Source organism: Triticum dicoccoides, chromosome 5A (assembly GCF_002162155.2).
Source record: "Triticum dicoccoides isolate Atlit2015 ecotype Zavitan chromosome 5A, WEW_v2.0, whole genome shotgun sequence".
NCBI lineage: Eukaryota > Viridiplantae > Streptophyta > Magnoliopsida > Poales > Poaceae > Triticum > Triticum dicoccoides.
Window position 1 is genome coordinate 692,691,924 of NC_041388.1, and position 17,604 is coordinate 692,709,527.

The following is a 17,604-nucleotide window of genomic DNA, read 5'->3' on the forward strand; positions in this document are numbered from 1 at the left end:
TTACCAATAACACTTAAATGTTTCCAAAATCAGTATATATATCAAGTAATTCATACATATTACCCCAAAAAATCCTAATCTATCATGTGCTAAGGATCTCTGATTCTTGCTAGTGGTAGAATTGAAGATCTTAGAGTAGAAGCCAAAAACATTGACGACATCTTTTGAATAAACCTCTGCTAATGCTAGACTTGAAGATCTTACATCAGAAGCAAAAAAACTTTGTCGACATCTTTTGAATAAACTAGTCATTTTGTATCATGTTCCTCCCCATTGCTTAATATCCTATGATAATGGGCATATGAAAAACATCTTCCTGCATCGTCGGTATGCCATTTTTTGTCGTCTCTCATAGACCCTTTCTCAACTAAGATGTCTCTTGCTTTATTATCAAGATTATCCCAATTTTTTTTCATAAATACCATTAATATAAACTGGTTGTTCATCATCATCACTAGCGGATTGTGCATGTGCATCTGGTGAATTACATACACATGCTTAGAGCCACTAACGTTGTTATCATTGATGTTGGTGTCGACATTTTCTTCTGACTGATCAAATTCTGAATTGCCATTAGTTGGTTGCCCTTCCTTTATGACAACTATCGCCAACTCTCTTAGAAACAATTATGAATATTTCCGCACCGTGATTGAACTAAATCATCCACAGCTTTCTTCCTTCTCCTTTCATTACTACCGGATGGATACTTTCTTACAGATGACAAGACACAATGCTGTAAATAAATAAAACTGCATCAATGGACAACTGTTGAACAGTAACGATGTGCCGGCCATTCATCTAGCTAGGAGACTAGGAACCTTAATATGAATAGAAGATATACCTCGGATGGTCGAATCATTGATGGACGAAGAGCAAAGCCTGGGTTCCGATGGCCCCAGGGAATTGAAATTGGCGGTCGATCTGAATTGGGGAGGAAAATTCAATTTATTAGAAGAAAATGGAAAAGGAGCGCCGAACTCGCAGTCACGAAGAGATGAAGCCTTGGCGGCCGCTGAGAAACTGGGAATCGTTGTGTTAAATGCGTGCGTGATGGAATAGGAAGGGATCAATCTGTTCCTTTTTTTTTTTGACATGCAGTTACTAACCAAGGTATGAATCGGAAGGGATCAGTTCCCTTTTTTCGTCGTGCGAGTACATTCCGTCGTGCTGCGTGAGGCCCAACAGTCCAGTCCATAGATATGTTGGGTCATAGCATATATGTATACACTTTTTGGAGGGGCCCCCTCGATCTTGGGGGGCCGAGGCGGCTGCCCCCCTCCCTCAGGGCCTGATTAGGGTTAAAAGATGGTTATGTTTCTCCATTTCACAAATGGTCATATTGTTTGCTCTAGCTGGATAGACGTCATGATAAAAAAAGAGGTCCCTGTCCTTTAGCCTCTGCACAGGATAGACCAAGTACGACGCTATTGCGTACATATATGAATAACATGCATGGTAGAGGAGATGAAAGTGTGTGCTACACATTAAACCATGCTTGCTATATATAGTATAGCGAATAATACCATCAGGGGACGAGAGTTGTGCTCGCATATACCATGTTGAAGCCGGGTCCTCGATCGGTCTCGTGGCTGGTGTTGGGTCACAGCAGAGCACGAGTAAAGTCTATTTTAAACCTTAAACTCGTAGAGATAGTCTGAATTAAACCCTCAACTTTGAATCCTTGAAATTGGCACCCTATATTCACCAATCCCGGTCAATTTCAACCCTAAACCGACCCTACACTGTTTGTTGCATCGGGAAAAAGACAATCCCAGCTGGGAACAATTGTTTCTGTCACTGACTCCGCGGGCCTACATGCCATATTCATCTTCCTCACTCCATTCATCCGAGCGGTGTGCCGCTTGCCCTCAACGCCCCGATGTCGTCTTCTGTTCCTGGTGTGCACCCTGCCCCGAGAGGATGGCCGGCACAAGGATGACCATTGAACGTCGGCGAGGGCCATCCAAAGTGCCGCCGCGTCCCTCCTTAGCGCACGCATGGTGTCTACCTGGCTGCTGGACAAGCGTCCAGGAATACCCAATACGCCCCCGTACTGAGCTTATCTAATCTCCTCTGTGCTTCTACGACCTGTTGAGCTCAAGTCCCGTCGACCTCGTCATCCCCTCTGTGCGCACCTCCATGACTCGACCGAACTGTCGAGCAGTGGCGGAGCTTGGGCCAAAATTCTGGAGGGGCAATGGGCTGAGGGGGGGCTAAGTTATGAGGTCTGGCCTTATTTTCCTGTACTTATGGCCCAAATGCCTAGGGGTAGTGATGGATTTCTTCATGGGATGTGGGGGCGGTGGCCCAGGTTGCACTCCATGAAGCTCCACCACTGTTGTCGAGCACCTGCTGTGCATACGGCTTGGCGAGCCGGAGCAGTGTGTGCCCATTGACGCCGAGGCGGACGACGGCGGAAACAACATGACTAGCAACGCAAAGACCAGCTCAGGGCAATAACGTGACGTCGACGTACGGCGGCGGCGCGCAACAGCACGCCCGGCAACCCTCGAGCACCGCTTCGCCCCGCGCATAAGAGGCGTGGAAGTTGGCGTCGTGCATGTCGGTCGGTCGGCGTCGCACGCGCTACGGAAGAACACCACGCCGGCCTCGCATTGTACGTCCGCCCACACGCCAGTGAAGCAGTCGTAGAAGTGGACACGTTTCCGGCCAGCGGCATGATCCACAAGCTCCGACAAGCAAATACCGCTACTTCAGGCCTCAATCCGGAGGATGCACCAGTGGAGGGGTAGGAGTTCGTCTTGGTTCCAGCTGCACTCGAGAAAGATGACAGCGAGAAGTACCGCCACGGCTCCCTGCCGAAGATGAGAAGAGAAGGGCGCCAGCAGCATGAGCTTCTCCACCGTCGCACGATGACCGTGCGTCCGTGCCTTGCGGCCAGGTGCAGCGCCGTGTCCCCAGCTCTAGGTTGATTTAACCCGATGAGACGCAAGTACAAAGCTACGCAACTACCTGATTGATCGTTTTGGCTACATGTCGTATACAAACACAAGGAATTTTCTCAAGATAATATGAGGAGGGGATCAATCCATTTAGCTGCCTGGAAGAGAACAAGGAAGCAGACGAATCTGACTTGTGGACCCGCATCGTCAGTGAGAGTAGCCAGTGAACCCAGTCGGGATGGTTCCTTTTCTAGTGCGCCAAACAGGCCTAAGGTCAGGGTTGACCGGGATTAGAAAGTATAAGGTGTTAATTTCAGGAATTTAGAGTTCGAGATATGATTTCAACGAGCCATACAAATTCAAGGTTTAAAATAGACTTTACTCGCGGAGCACACGGCGACCCTTGCACCAGCACCAGAAACGCCTCGGTGCCACCCGCCGTGCCCACCACCCGGAGTTGTCATCAGAAACCACCTTCCATCGGGACAGGAGACGAGCCGCAGATCAGATGCTCAGCAGCACAGCGCAACGCGCACCAGCTAGGGTCCCACAAGCATGGCACAGATGCAGGCAGGCTGGAAAGACCGTCCACGGCTACCACGCCCAACGCGCACGCCACGCCACTCGGGAAGATGGAGACAGCACCAACGACCAATGACCAAAGACCGGCAAGCAAGACGACTTGCTTGCCGGTTTTAGAGACGAGGCACCAGCTCCAGCTATATAAACCCTTTAGTGCATGCGAGCTAGTGCACACACGTAACCGCCACCTAGCTAGCTAGCTAGCTAGCTAGCTAGCAGTCCTCTCCTTATAGCAGGAGCAATGACAATGCTCAGCTTCTTCTTCTTCATCATCCTCTGCTCCCACGCTCTTGCTGTGTCCCCCGCTCCGGGTAGGGGTAGCGACCAACTCGCGCTCCTCTCCTTCAAGTCCGCCATTGCGCCCCCGAGAGGGTTGCTGGCTTCATGGAACACCTCCACCCACCACTACAGCTGGCCAGGAGTTGCTTGCGGGCGGCGGCACCCGGACAGGGTTGTCTCGCTGCGCATGGCCTCCTTCAACCTGTCGGGACGCATCTCGCCATTCTTGGGCAACCTCTCCTTTCTCAGGGAGCTTGACCTCGATCGGCAACAACCACCTCGCGGGTCAGATACCCCCGGAGCTCGGCCATCTTGCCAGGCTTCGGCTCCTAAGCCTGAGGGTGAATTCTCTCCAGGGAAGCATTCCTGTGGCTCTTGGAGGATGCACCAACCTCACCACGCTTGACCTGAGTAGAAACCATCTCCAAGATGAGATCCCGGGCGAGATAGGTTCCAGCTTGAAGAATCTTGTCACTTTGAACCTTTCCAGAAATGATTTGTCAGGGCATATCCCTGGCTCGCTGGTGCAATCACCATCCATCCAAACCTTGTCTATGTTTCTCAACAGATTATCTGGTAGGATACCACCTGTTTTGGGCAACCTCTCCAACCTCAAATATCTTCAAGTCGATCACAACGCCCTGTCCGGACCTATCCCGCCGTCTTTGGGCATGTTACCCAAACTATCTCGGCTCAGCATCGGCTTTAACAACTTGAGTGGAGTGATCCCCAATTCCATTTGGAACATCTCCTCTCTAACACTGCTTTCTGTCCAGGAAAATATGCTTACTGGAACAATACCTCCAAACGCATTCAGTAATCTTCACCTTCTCCAAGACATATCGTTGGATGCTAACCACTTCCATGGCCCCATCCCAGCTGCAATAGCTAATGCTTCTAATATCGCATTACTTCAGATGTCAGACAACTTTTTCAGTGGCATCGTTCCTCCGGAGGTTGGAAGCTACCCGAATCTCTTCCGGATCAATCTCCAACAGAATTTGCTTCGCGCAAAAGAGCCCAAAGATTGGGAGTTCATAACCACGCTAACAAATTGCACACAGTTACAAGTTTTGGGGTTGGGAACCAATAAGTTTGAGGGAGTCCTCCCTGATTCACTTTCCAACCTTTCCACCTCCTTGGTGCAACTCGGCCTTCAAGAGAACAAAATATCAGGAAGCATCCCTAAAGATATAGGTAACCTCATTAACTTGCAATTTATCATTCTCTATACTAACTCTTTCACCCAAACCCTCCCCTCTTCCTTGAGTAGCCTCAAATTCCTTTCCCTACTCCAAGTATACGGAAATAAAATAAGTGGGTCTATTCCACAGAATATAGGAAATCTTACCGAACTAATTTCTTTGGACCTCAGCATGAATGCCTTCGGTGGTAGGTTACCACGCACACTTGGAAACCTAACAAACTTGTTGACACTAGATCTTTCAAGCAATAACTTTACAGGACCAATACCCAGCGGATTATTCAACATCCCAACACTATCAGAATATCTTTCTCTATCAAGTAATAACTTGGAGGGATCACTACCTCACGAAATAGGGAATCTAAAAAATCTAGTAGAATTCCATGCAGAGTCGAACAAATTATCAGGTGAAATCCCTAGCACCATCGGTGGATGTCAACTTCTCCAGCAACTCTACCTCCAAAACAACAAATTTGAAGGTACCATCCCATCAATCCTTAGTCAGATGAAAGGTCTACAAACTCTAGACATTTCGAGCAACAATTTGTCAGGCCAGATACCTAAATCATTTGCAGACCTTACCACACTCTATTATCTCAACCTTTCATTCAATAGCCTTGCTGGGGAAGTGCCAATCACTGGTGTTTTTGCAAATTCTTCAGCAATATCAATCCAAGGAAATGGAAACCTTTGTGGCGGTGTACCTAATTTACATTTGGCCCCTTGTTCCTTGCAATTAGCAAAGAAAAAACATAAATTCCCGGTTGCGTGTATGCCTATTTCTATCATTGCAACACTGGTTGTTCTTGCCTTCCTCTACAAGCTTCTTCTTACCTGGCAAAACAAAAGACAAGCAACAATCCCGTCAACAACGTCCATGCAAGGTTACCAACTGATTTCTTATAGTCAGTTGGCAAGGGCAACAGATGGTTTCTCGGCAGGGAATTTGCTGGGTTCTGGATCATTTGGGTCTGTGTACAAAGGAGAGTTGGATGGTCATGCTGGAGAAAATTCAAACCTTGTTGCTGTCAACGTATTAAAACTTCAAACTCCAAAGGCGCCGAAGAGTTTCACTGCCAAATGCAAAGCATTAGGAAATATGCGACACCGCAATCTTCTCAAGATAGTTACAGTTTGCTCAAGCATTGATACCAGAGGGAATGAATTCAAAGCAATTGTGTATGACTTCATGCCTAATGGTAGTCTAGAAGGTTGGCTACATCTTGACACAAGTGACCAAGCAGAGCAAAAGTATTTGAATCTGCATCAAAGAGTGACAATACTACTTGATGTGGCTTATGCCTTGGACTATCTTCACTGCCATGGTCCAGCACCTGTTGTACATTGCGATGTGAAGCCAAGTAATGTGCTCCTAGATGATAATATGGTAGCCCATGTTGGAGATTTTGGTCTTGGTAAGATTCTTAACGAGGGAAGCTCATTTCTCGAGCAGTCCACGAGCTCAATGGGATTTCGAGGGACAATTGGTTATGCTGCCCCAGGTTAGCCCACCTCTTCTATGTTTACTCTACCTATTCTGTGCCTAGTTATATAAAGTTTTTAAAACGAATGTAAATATAGAACTCTATGCATCATAAAAACTCTACTTATTCGAACTTGTTATTGTCACAGAGTATGGTGTTGGAAACCCCGTGTCCAAGCATGGAGATATTTACAGTTATGGCATTCTTGTGTTGGAAACAGCCACTGGAAAGAGGCCCACCGATAGCAAATTCAGACAAGGATTGAGCCTTCGTGAGTATGTTGAGCTTGGTCTATGTGATAGTATGATGGAGGTTGTGGACATGCGGCTATCATTGGATCTTGAGTATGGGCTCCAAACTGTGAATGCTTCTGCATACAAGAGAACGATTGATTGCCTTGTTTCGCTACTTAAACTCGGAATTTCCTGCTCTCAGGAATTGCCGTCAAGTAGAATGCCAACCATCGTCAAGGAACTTCATGCCATGAAAGAATCTCTCTCGAGGGAGTAGTGAATATGAAGACAGAAACCATGCTAATGCTAACTGGAATGTTTTATGTGAGAATGATATGTGCATCGATATTGTTGGGCATATTTTAGTTTGGAATTGATTCCTGCATTGGTACTTCAAACAGTTAACATGGAAGTACAACCAATTTTACGCTTCAATTGCAGCTATTTCCTAATGTTTGCATCAGAGTACGGTCTCTACTATGTTTCAGTTAGAATCGCAACAGCTGAGTTCATAAGAGCAAGTACAATAAGGTGACATAAGCAGGCTATAAGGACTAGAATATTATATCTTTGCTTAGTTGAAGGAGAGAGAAGAGGAGAGAGGAGAGAAGCGGACTCTTGGTTAGTAGCCGGCTCTAGCACGAGACCCAAGACGCTTTGTGAGGTTGTAAGGTGGGCCAACTACTAATGAAGTAGTACACATATATAACTTACTATTGTACATGCAGGCTACAAGGTTGGCTGTAGATGACATGCCAACTCCTTATAGCCGATTGCTGGCTATATTATTAACCATGCTCTAAGTCCCCATTGCATGATTAGTGATGGGTATGGGTTTAGTACAACTCGTGTTAATATTGTCCATTATTTTACCAGTTACTATTTTTTCCGTGTGGCGCGTCTTTGTTTGGTGAGTGGAAAACAATTTGTTATGTTCAGAACAGAATTACGATACTCTGTCGAGAATATTGTAAACCGATGATGGTTAATAGTTTTGTCAAACCTGTTTATTTTGCTCATGAGCACAGATAAAACAGATTTACTTTTATATGGACTGAGTTGAACCTGCTTTTGCAAAAACTATCCATGGTAATTTGCAGGTTAGTCCAAGGTTTATGCTAGTCCGCCCATCTTAAACCAAAGCTGTGTAACCCTCAAGGCTCTGAAAGCTTCAGGATTAGGAATACTAAGGCCTCCAAATTCAGTCGGGGAGCAAACTTTGTTCCAATTTACAAGATATTTACCACTTGATACTTTATCAGAGCTAGCCCAAAGAGAAGATCTTCAAAGCTTGTTCATCTGAGCATCAGCTCACTTGGATAGGTTGGTGGCCATCATCTGAAAAGAGGGGATTGCAGAGAGAACACGTCGAACCAACACCACTTTGCTTGCTTTGCCCATGACACCCTTATAACTTGGCAAAGTTGTCGAGGATAGCTTGATAGTCATTATTTCTGTGGTGGTGAACGGACAGGCGACATGCCAAGGTAGGTACAGGGAAATGAGGATATGGTGCGCAGGACATTGTCCAGGGTGGCTGTCAGGTCGATCCCATTGCAATGGATTGGGATGATTCTGGTCTTGGAGAGGTTGGTGCAAACAGCAGTAGACTGACCGAAGATGCGAAGGATTGGAGAACTTCGGTTTGTATCTGCAGGTGTGGGCTTGATGAAGTTGGCAACTTCATCGGTTAGAGAGAAGATTTGTGCAGAATGTTTAGAGCTCCCAATGGGGCTAGGCCGCCACTTCCATGAGCTTCATCAAACAGTCTTTCTAAGCAGTTCATGATCACGACGAAAAGCAGTCCTCGGCGGTGCTGAACTGAGCTACAGAGGTTACCATTAATAGTCCTGCAATCCAGTTTCTCCAGCAAAGGCTGAACCCTCTGAATTTCAAGAAGTTGGAGAAGAAACTCCCAGGAGACGAAATTGAATGCCTTTGATAATTGATATGTGTGGCTTAACAAGGAGGCTCAGGAGATTGCCCTCATGCAGAGATTTTGCAATTCCTTGCACACAGACGAGGCTACCATAGATGCAGCTTCCCTTGATGACAACATTCTGGTAGTTCTCAATTAGCAGGGGCATCAGAGGTTGCACTCTATTGGCAACAAGCTTGCCGAAACTTTGAACAAGGCTAATAGGCCTGAAGTCGGCAGGGTGGCGGGCAGCTTCAGACTTAGGAGCAGGATCACCGTGGCTGATTTGATGGCATTGGAGGCTCTGAGAGCTTATAGAATGAAATTTTTGGAGATAACACATAATATTGATCTTGATCAGAGGCCAACTAACTCTGTAAATATCATTGTAATTACAGCCAATGGGTTGAAATTTGTGCAGAGCACGAATAATTCCGATCTTGATCAGAGGCCAACTAACTAGCTGGGTCCAAAATTAGGAAAGTGATACTCCTTTAACCCCTACTGAAAAAAACATAGTAATTGCAGAATTCCATGCAATCATGCATGTTTGTGTGCGTGATACTCCCTCCGTCCGGAAATACTTGTCATCAAAATGGATAAAAGGGAATGTATCTAGACGTATTTTAGTTATAGATACATCTTTTTTTATCCATTTTGATGACAAGTATTTTCGGATGAAGGGAGTATTATTGTAGTTACAGGAATAATTTAGATTGATTCGTCGTCCAATTATTGCATACCAGATCAAGGTGTCTACCTAGGCCTCAAAGCTTTCCATAAGAATACTGGCTAAGTGAGCGTCTCAGAAAAACCCTACAACGGTGAATATCAACATTAATTAGTGCCATGTTTATAAGTGGTTATCAGAAATCGCAGGGCTCGGCCATTAAATAAAATGTTTACAAATGACTGTAAATCAGATTCAGCACATATTCTTAACACCTCTCAATGGCTCCTGCCCAAATATATTCTGATTTTTACAAGAAAGATACTAAATGTTTACAAATGACTGTAATTCAGATTAAGCACATATTCTTAACATTTCCAGTAGAAATCCTGAATGGTAACAACAACAACAACAACAAAGCCTTTAGTCCCAAACAAGTTGGGGTAGGCTAGAGGTGAAACCCATAAGATCTCGCAACCAACTCATGGCTCTGGCACATGGATAGCAAGCTTCCACGCACCCCTGTCCATAGCTAGCTCTTTGTCGATACTCCAATCCTTCAGGTCTCTCTTAACGGACTCCTCCCATGTCAAAATCGGTCAACCCCGCCCTCTCTTGACATTCTCCGCACGCTTTAGCCGTCCGCTATGCACTGGAGCTTCTGGAGGCCTGCGCTGAATATGCCCAAACCATCTCAAACGATGTTGGACAAGCTTCTCCTCAATTGGTGCTACCCCAACTCTATCTCGTATATCATCATTCCGGACTCGATCCTTCCTCGTGTGGCCACACATCCATCTCAACATACGCATCTCCGCCACACCTAACTGTTGAACATGGCGCCTTTTAGTCGGCCAACACTCCGCGCCATACAACATTGCGGGTCGAACCGCCGTCCTGTAGAACTTGTCTTTTAGCTTTTGTGGCACTCTCTTGTCACAGAGAATGCCAGAAGCTTGGCGCCACTTCATCCATCCGGCTTTGATTCGATGGTTCACATCTTCATCAATACCCCCATCCTCCTGCAACATTGACCCCAAATACCGAAAGGTGTCCTTCCGAGGTACCACCTGGCCATCAAGGCTAACCTCCTCCTCCTCACAGCTAGTAGTACTGAAACCGCACATCATGTACTCGGTTTTAGTTCTACTAAGCCTAAACCCTTTCGATTCCAAGGTTTGTCTCCATAACTCTAACTTCCTATTTACCCCCGTCCGACTATCGTCAACTAGCACCACATCATCCGCAAAGAGCATACACCATGGGATATCTCCTTGTATACCCCTTGTGACCTCATCCATCACCAATGCAAAAAGATAAGGGCTCAAAGCTGACCCCTGATGCAGTCCTATCTTAATCGGGAAGTCATCGGTGTCGACATCACTTGTTCGAACACTTGTCACAACATTATTGTACATGTCCTTGATGAGGGTAATGTACTTTGCTGGGACTTTGTGTTTCTCCAAGGCCCACCACATGACATTCCGCGGTATCTTATCATAGGCCTTCTCCAAGTCAATGAACACCATATGCAAGTCCTTCTTATGCTCCCTATATCTCTCCATAAGTTATCGTACCAAGAAAATGGCTTCCATGGTCGACCTCCCAGGCATGAAACCAAACTGATTTTTGGTCACGCTTGTCATTCTTCTTAAGCGGTGCTCAATGACTCTCTCCCATAGCTTCATTGTATGGTTCATCAACTTAATTCCACGGTAATTAGTACAACTCTGAACATCCCCCTTGTTCTTGAAGATTGGTACTAATATACTCCGTCTCCATTCTTCTGGCATCTTGTTTGCCCGAAAAATGAGGTTGAAAAGCTTGGTTAGCCATACTATCGCTATGTCCCCAAGACCTTTCCACACCTCAATGGGGATACAATCAGGGCCCATCGCCTTGCCTCCTTTCATCCTTTTTAAAGCCTCCTTCACCTCAGACTCCTGGATGCGCCGCACAAAACGCATGCTGGTCTCATCAAAGGAGTCATTCAGTTCAATGGTAGAACTCTCATTCTCCCCATTGAACAGCTTGTCGAAGTACTCCCGCCATCTATGCTTAATCTCTTCGTCCTTCACCAAGAGTTGGCCTGCTCCGTCCTTGATGCATTTGACTTGGCCAATATCCCTCGTCTTCCTCTCCCGGATCTTAGCCATCTTATAGATATCCCTTTCACCTTCCTTCGTGCCTAACCGTTGGTAGAGGTCCTCATATGCCCGACCCCTTGCTTCACCAACAGCTCGCTTTGCGGCCTTCTTCGCCATCTTGTACTTCTCTATGTTGTCTGCACTCCTATCCAGGTATAGGCATCTGAAGCAATCTTTCTTCTCTTTAAGCGCCTTCTGGACATCATCATTCCACCACCAGGTATCCTTATCTTCGCTTCTCCTTCCCCTGGACACTCCAAACTCCTCCGAGGCCACCTTACGAATGCAAGTCGCCATCTTCATCCACACATTGTCCGCATCCCCTCCTTCCTCCCAAGGGCCCTCCTTAAATACCCTCTCCTTGAACACCTGAGCTACCTCCCCCTTGAGCTTCCACCACTTCGTTCTAGCGACCTTGGCACGCTTATCCCGCTGGACACGAATCCGAAAGCGAAAGTCAGCAACCACCAGCTTATGCTGGGGTACAACACTCTCCCCAGGTATCACCTTACAGTCTAGGCACGCACGCCTATCTTCTCTTCTCGAGAGGATGAAATCAATCTGGCTAGAGTGTTGGCCACTACTAAAAGTCACCAGATGTGAATCTCTCTTTCTAAAGAGGGTGTTAGCTACAATCATGTTGTAGGCTAGAGCAAAGCTTAAGACATCTTCTCCTTCTTGATTCCTGATGCCATAGCCAAAGCCCCCATGCGCCCCTTCAAAACCTGTGTTAGATGTACCCACGTGGCCATTGAGGTCTCCTCCTATGAAGAGCTTCTCACCAATCGGTACACTCCTAACCATGTCTTCCAAGCCTTCCCAGAACTCCCTCTTGGTGTTCTCATTGTGGCCTACTTGCGGGGCATATGCGCTGATAACATTGAGAACCAAGTCCTCAGCTACCAGCTTGACCAGGAACCAAATCCTGAATGGTACATGCCCAAATATATATTTTGAGTGTTACAAGAAAGACGCTATGTAAGAATCCCAGAAAGAAAAGAGAAACATTTAAAAGCGAACACTAATGTTAATTAGAGTCATAATGTATGTTAACAAATGACTGTTATGCAGATAAAGCACATAGCACAGCTGTTCAGACCCGGTAATCCATGGATGCTCTACCAAAAAAATACATTTTGACATGCTAGAAACTATATTGTACTCCCTCCGTTCCTAAATATAAGTCTTTTTAGACATTTCAAATGGACTACAACATACGGATGTATGTAGACATATTTTAGAATGTAGATTCACTCACATTGGTTTGTATGTAGTCACTTGTTGGAATCTCTAAAAAGACTTATATTTGGGAACGGAGGGAGTAGAATGAAGACAGTTCCTTGCCATGGAAAATCACAAAATAAAAATAGTGGCAGCCAATAACACCTTTCTGTTCTTCCTTAACAAAAAAATTCATTATGGGCTAACTTTTTCGGCCATCCAGTCACTGGACTCATCTCCTTCCTGGGTTCTTGTGAACATCAATCTCTGATTACTTTTCAAGTTCACATAATCAACCTGAATATGAAAACCAAGAGTATTGAGAAACACAATAGGGGCACATGAATCTGCAATACATTTAACCAATTTAAGTATAACTGATTCTGTATTTCAAAGTAGGTGAAGATACAGATACAGAAACATGAGCATGAGGCACAAGAAAGCTTTAACCTAACCTTTTCTGGATCAAGAGTCAGAAGACAGTAGGCATCAACTGGGCCAGCTGATGGATCGATATGAACATCCTTAATGTGGTCATCATTTGCGACGGGAACCCCTGGACTTTGTCCTAAGTATTGTGATCTTGACTTCACTGAACTGGCGAACCAAGCTTTCTCTCGTTGCTGTTTGGTAAAACAACCAATGTTGAGCAAAAAGATTATAAAGGAGCACCTAATATCAATGAAAGCAGCGCTGCTACATGTCGTCAAGAGAAGAAAAAACTACTTATATGTGTAATAGAAGAGTTGAGTTTGTGCAGCTTCTGAGCATCGCCAAAAGGTTTGAAAGGTGAAAGTTGTGGAGACATTAATACAAGGTCATGCATTTGCTCTTGATGAGACAAGGAAACTCCATGTGTGCAAAAACTATACAAAACTAATCTAATAGAACAGTTATATGTTCAGTTTTGTGCATAACCAAATCTTTCACTACAGTTATCCTTTCGTTTGCAAGACATCTCCACTACACAGAACAGAGCACAAGGCAGAGTCTACTCAGCTCTAACCTGGAGCTTGGCAGGATCCGGACTGGAACCATCAATCACATCTATGATACCGCTGATACGGAATTGCTCCCAGGAATCAGTGAAATACCAGCATATCTGCAAGAATCTCAAGATCAGGAAATTGGCACTTGTGCTGCTCAAAACTGTGACACGCAATTCTGCAAGTTCTTCACAACCTACCTCGCCGAGGGGCCATTCCTTGATCTCCCCAATCTGTTCGTTCGCAAATCGCACATCCAAACCAGCAAGGGAATCAGCGAGCAGCGAGAAAGAACTATGATTGTATATATAATAACAAGGTTAGAAAGCACGGGGGAATAGCAGCAGCGACCTTGTTGCTCCGCGCATCCGTGTTAATCTGAATCTTGTCGCAGTGTTCTTGGAACCCCCTAACAAGACCAAGGTTTCAGATCAAAACCGGTAAGAGCTGGAGGGGAAAGGGAGGGGACTAGACCAGAGCAGGCGGGCACCTGAACACGACGGTGCGATTCGCCGGCCTGCCGCCGCCGCCCACCGTGGCCTGAAACGACGGACCGTTCGTTAGGGTACCAAGTTTTCCCCCAAAAAAGGGCACGGGGAGGGGAACTATGGGAGATGGGAGCGTACGAGCTGGAAGAAGGTGGAGTGCTTGAGGTGCGCGTTGGCGTCCAACGCTCGCTGCAGCAGCGCCCTCCACGGGCTCGAGAGCGCCGACGCGGCGGCGCCACCGCCGGCCATCTCTACCTGTCGCCGCCTCCGCGCTGTTTCACCTCGCTGAGCCGTGGATATCGCTTATGCTCTGCGGGGAGATGGGAGCGGATTAACGGCTAGGATCGCATTGCCTGGGCTATGTCCCATGGGCCCGGGAGGTCAGTGACAGGGAACGGGTTTACACTCTTCCCTTTTTTTTGCGGGGTAAAAGGAGTTTTATTCAAAAATTATAGAGTTACAATTGAGAGGCAAGAAATCCTCACTACACTCTTCCCCCGCTGCACGAGCCATAACAAATTCTGTGTGCGATAAATAAAGTATCATATAATCGTCAGGTTATAAACATTTTTCGAATTACTAAGGGAATGGCACTTCTAGTTCCGATGGCCACGGAAAATATCAAGAAGCTATTTGTTTAAAGCTATGATTGTTCTGGTTTTTTCAATAACAAAAAAGTCAAACCTGAAGGATCTCGATTCATTAAAAAAGGGGGAGAGAATTGCCAAGTTAATACAAGGAAAATTGGGCTAAAACTGGCGCAACACCGACCGACATGGCCATCCACGCGAAAACCTCCACGCCGTCAAAAAGAGTACATTGTGTTGAGGTTGTCACTAGGCGTCGTCGTCTTCATCCCTCGACGAGCCAGCGATTCCGACTTCACCATCGAGTTCCACCAACGAAGCCCTCATCGAAACAGACGCTGGAGCTCATGTCGGCCCATGCAAAAGCAGATGACCACCCATGCTGGAGACCAGACAACTCTGACTCAAGAGGCAAACCTTGCTGGAGAAAAGGGTCGAGCTTGCGTCACACAAGCCTTTGTAGCTAAACCCGATATGATGCCATCGTCGCTGCCAAGGCATGCTCCACAGAGACAAGCCGAGGCGCGGATACCCCTCAAACATGTCGGGAGACACCTCAACCCAACTTTGCACGAAGCCACCATTGCCACCAAACAGGCGACCACGCCAAACGGACCCGGGCGACCATCCCTGGATCCAGCTCCAAGAAGCACGACCAGGATTGATGGTCTTCAAGACGATGCCCCAAAGGGGGAGCACGACCAAGATTAATGGTCTTCAAGACGATTCCCCAAAGGGGGAGCGCGGCTAGGATCAATGACCTTCAAAACGACGCCCCAAAAGGGGAGCACGGCTAGGATTGATGGCGTTCAAGACGACGCCCCAACGGTGGGAATGACGATGTCGACGCCCTCGCTTGACCCAACACCGCGCCTTAGGCTTTCATCCGAAGAGCATGATCCGAGGAAGGGAGAGGTTGGAGGCCTCCGAGGAGATGTAGTCAACTAGCAAGAACCCGACCGACTTCCGTCCATAGCATCGCAGACAACACCCCTACACACCACACTTTTTATAAGCCCGACGACGGGACGGCGATGAGACAGGACCTCCACTGTCCTGTTGGAGCCGTGCAAAAAGGCCGGATGACACATAGTGCCAGACCTCAACTGTTGTTATCCGCAACGCAACGCAGCTTTCATCTCCTCGCCATGCCGGCCGCTAGCTTGCAGGCATCCTGCCTGACTTTTTAAGTTACGCTGTAAATTCTTTCCATGAGAACATCATGGCATACGACAGCGATCTATCTAACACCTAGTACTGCACCTCCAGATATCGCTGGCACGGCCATTGGGCTTGTGTCACCCGACCCGTCAGGCTCAGGCAGCAACGAGTGGACATGTTAAACTGTATATATACACACACGTAGTCTGTGTATTAATATTATAACATTGTATTGTACCCCTTGGTACCTCTATATAATGAAAGAGTCACACCCCGTTTAAGGTGTCGAGCAAGTTCTCAACATATTGTGTTTTACATGGTATCAGACTAGAGTTTTGATGTCTCCCGCCGCCGCCGCCGCCGGTGCGCCGACCTTCGTCGCTGCCACCGCCGCCGGGCCGGCCCTCGCCCCTATGTCACCGTTCCTCACTTCTCGGCCCTTGCGTTGGCCTACGGGGCCCTGCCGCCGACCGAGTCCCCGATCGGATCAAATCCATCGGCCGACTCCTCTGCTGAGTTCACTGTGCCGCCATCTCATAGCGTTGCTGTGCAGCCGTCCTACGGCGCCGTCGCGCAGACGCTCGGTGGCGTCGCTCCTGCCGTGTATGGTGCGCCGCCGGCGGCCCAGGGCTCCCTTCAGCCGCCGCCGTCCTCCTGGCCCGTGGCGTCCTACGCGGCGCCGCATCATCACCAACCCTATGCGGCTCTCCCGTCGCATTACCACCAGCCACCGTCGACGCCGATCTACTCCGCGCCGCCACCGCAGCAGCACTTTCTGGCGCAGCCGTCACAGCCCTACGCGCCGTCGCCGCACCAACCCTACTCCACGCCGTCCGGGTTCGTGGCTGCACCGCCGCAGCCATCCTACGGGGCCGCGGTGAACTACGAAGCCGACGCCCTCATTCTCGGTGCTCATGGCGTCTACTCAGTGGGTGCTCCTCATCTCGAGACAGCCCCGTCGACGGGTCCCTACGCGCCATCGATGCATGCTCACGCCGCTCAAGTCACGGCGCCGTCACCATTTTACTTCTCGCATCTGCTGCCGGTGAAGCTCACGCCGGACAACTACCTGTCCTGGCGTGCCCAGGTGTTGCCTCTTCTGTGCAGTTGCTATCTGGAGGGCTATGTTGACGGATCCATCCCGTGTCCGCCTACTCATCACCCGGCGTATCATACATGGGTGGCCCAGGATCAGGCCATTCTCTCTGCCATCCAGTCCTCGCTCACTCCGAGCGTCTCGTCGCCGGTCATCTTCGCTACTACATCCCGGGAGGCGTGGGCGGCGCTTCACACCAGCTTGTCCTCGCAGTCTCAGGCGCGTGCTCACTCTATACGCACCGAGCTTGGTGAGACCAAGCTTGGTGACCTCAGCATCACGGACTACTTCAACAAGATGCGGGGTCTCACCGACACATTGGCCTCGGTTGGCCAGTCTCTGCAGGATGAGGAGTTCACCACTTTCGTTCTTAACGGGCTCGACGATGATTATGACAATCTCGTTGAGAACGTTCATGGCCGTGACGATCCACTTCCACCTCGTGAGCTGTATGCCCGCCTTCTTGGCCGTGAACAGCGCATCAAGGCCCGTCGTGTCTCACCGGGTTTCGCCTCCGCCAACGCCGCCACTCGCGGCAAACCTCAGCGGCTTTCATCTTCAGGGGGCAAGCCGGCACCATCTTCGCATCCGGCCCCGCGTGGCAATGCGCCATCCATCACGGGTGGCAACCGGCCGGTTGCTTGC

The 17,604-nt window shown here is 48.0% G+C and overlaps 1 protein-coding gene and 1 pseudogene across 1 annotated transcript; one reads left to right on the forward strand and one right to left on the reverse strand.

Moving 5' to 3' along the window:
- The first annotated feature begins 3,726 nt into the window (after positions 1 to 3,726).
- LOC119298482 lies at positions 3,727 to 6,962 on the forward strand (annotated as a pseudogene).
- Positions 6,963 to 12,427: 5,465 nt separating this feature from the next.
- On the reverse strand, positions 12,428 to 14,428 carry LOC119304216 (pyridoxine/pyridoxamine 5'-phosphate oxidase 2-like). The gene is made up of 7 exons (XM_037581390.1): positions 14,254 to 14,428; positions 14,118 to 14,167; positions 13,979 to 14,036; positions 13,828 to 13,860; positions 13,648 to 13,743; positions 13,097 to 13,264; positions 12,428 to 12,938 (listed from the first exon to the last, which is right to left on the reverse strand). The coding sequence occupies exons 1-7, from the start codon at positions 14,362 to 14,364 to the stop codon at positions 12,837 to 12,839; spliced, it is 618 nt and encodes a 205-aa protein (XP_037437287.1). The 5' UTR covers positions 14,365 to 14,428; the 3' UTR covers positions 12,428 to 12,836.
- Positions 14,429 to 17,604: the final 3,176 nt, after the last annotated feature.

Excerpts from the sequence above, each read along its gene's own strand:
- LOC119304216 (XM_037581390.1), bottom strand. The coding sequence starts at position 14,364 with ATGGCCGGCGGTGGCGCCGCCGCGTCGGCGCTCTCGAGCCCGTGGAGG. Across the intron at positions 13,744-13,827 it reads AGGAATGGCCCCTCGGCGAG|ATATGCTGGTATTTCACTGA; the intron begins GTAGGTTGTGAA and ends AGATTCTTGCAG. Across the intron at positions 13,265-13,647 it reads CGGATCCTGCCAAGCTCCAG|CAACGAGAGAAAGCTTGGTT; the intron begins GTTAGAGCTGAG and ends TTTACCAAACAG.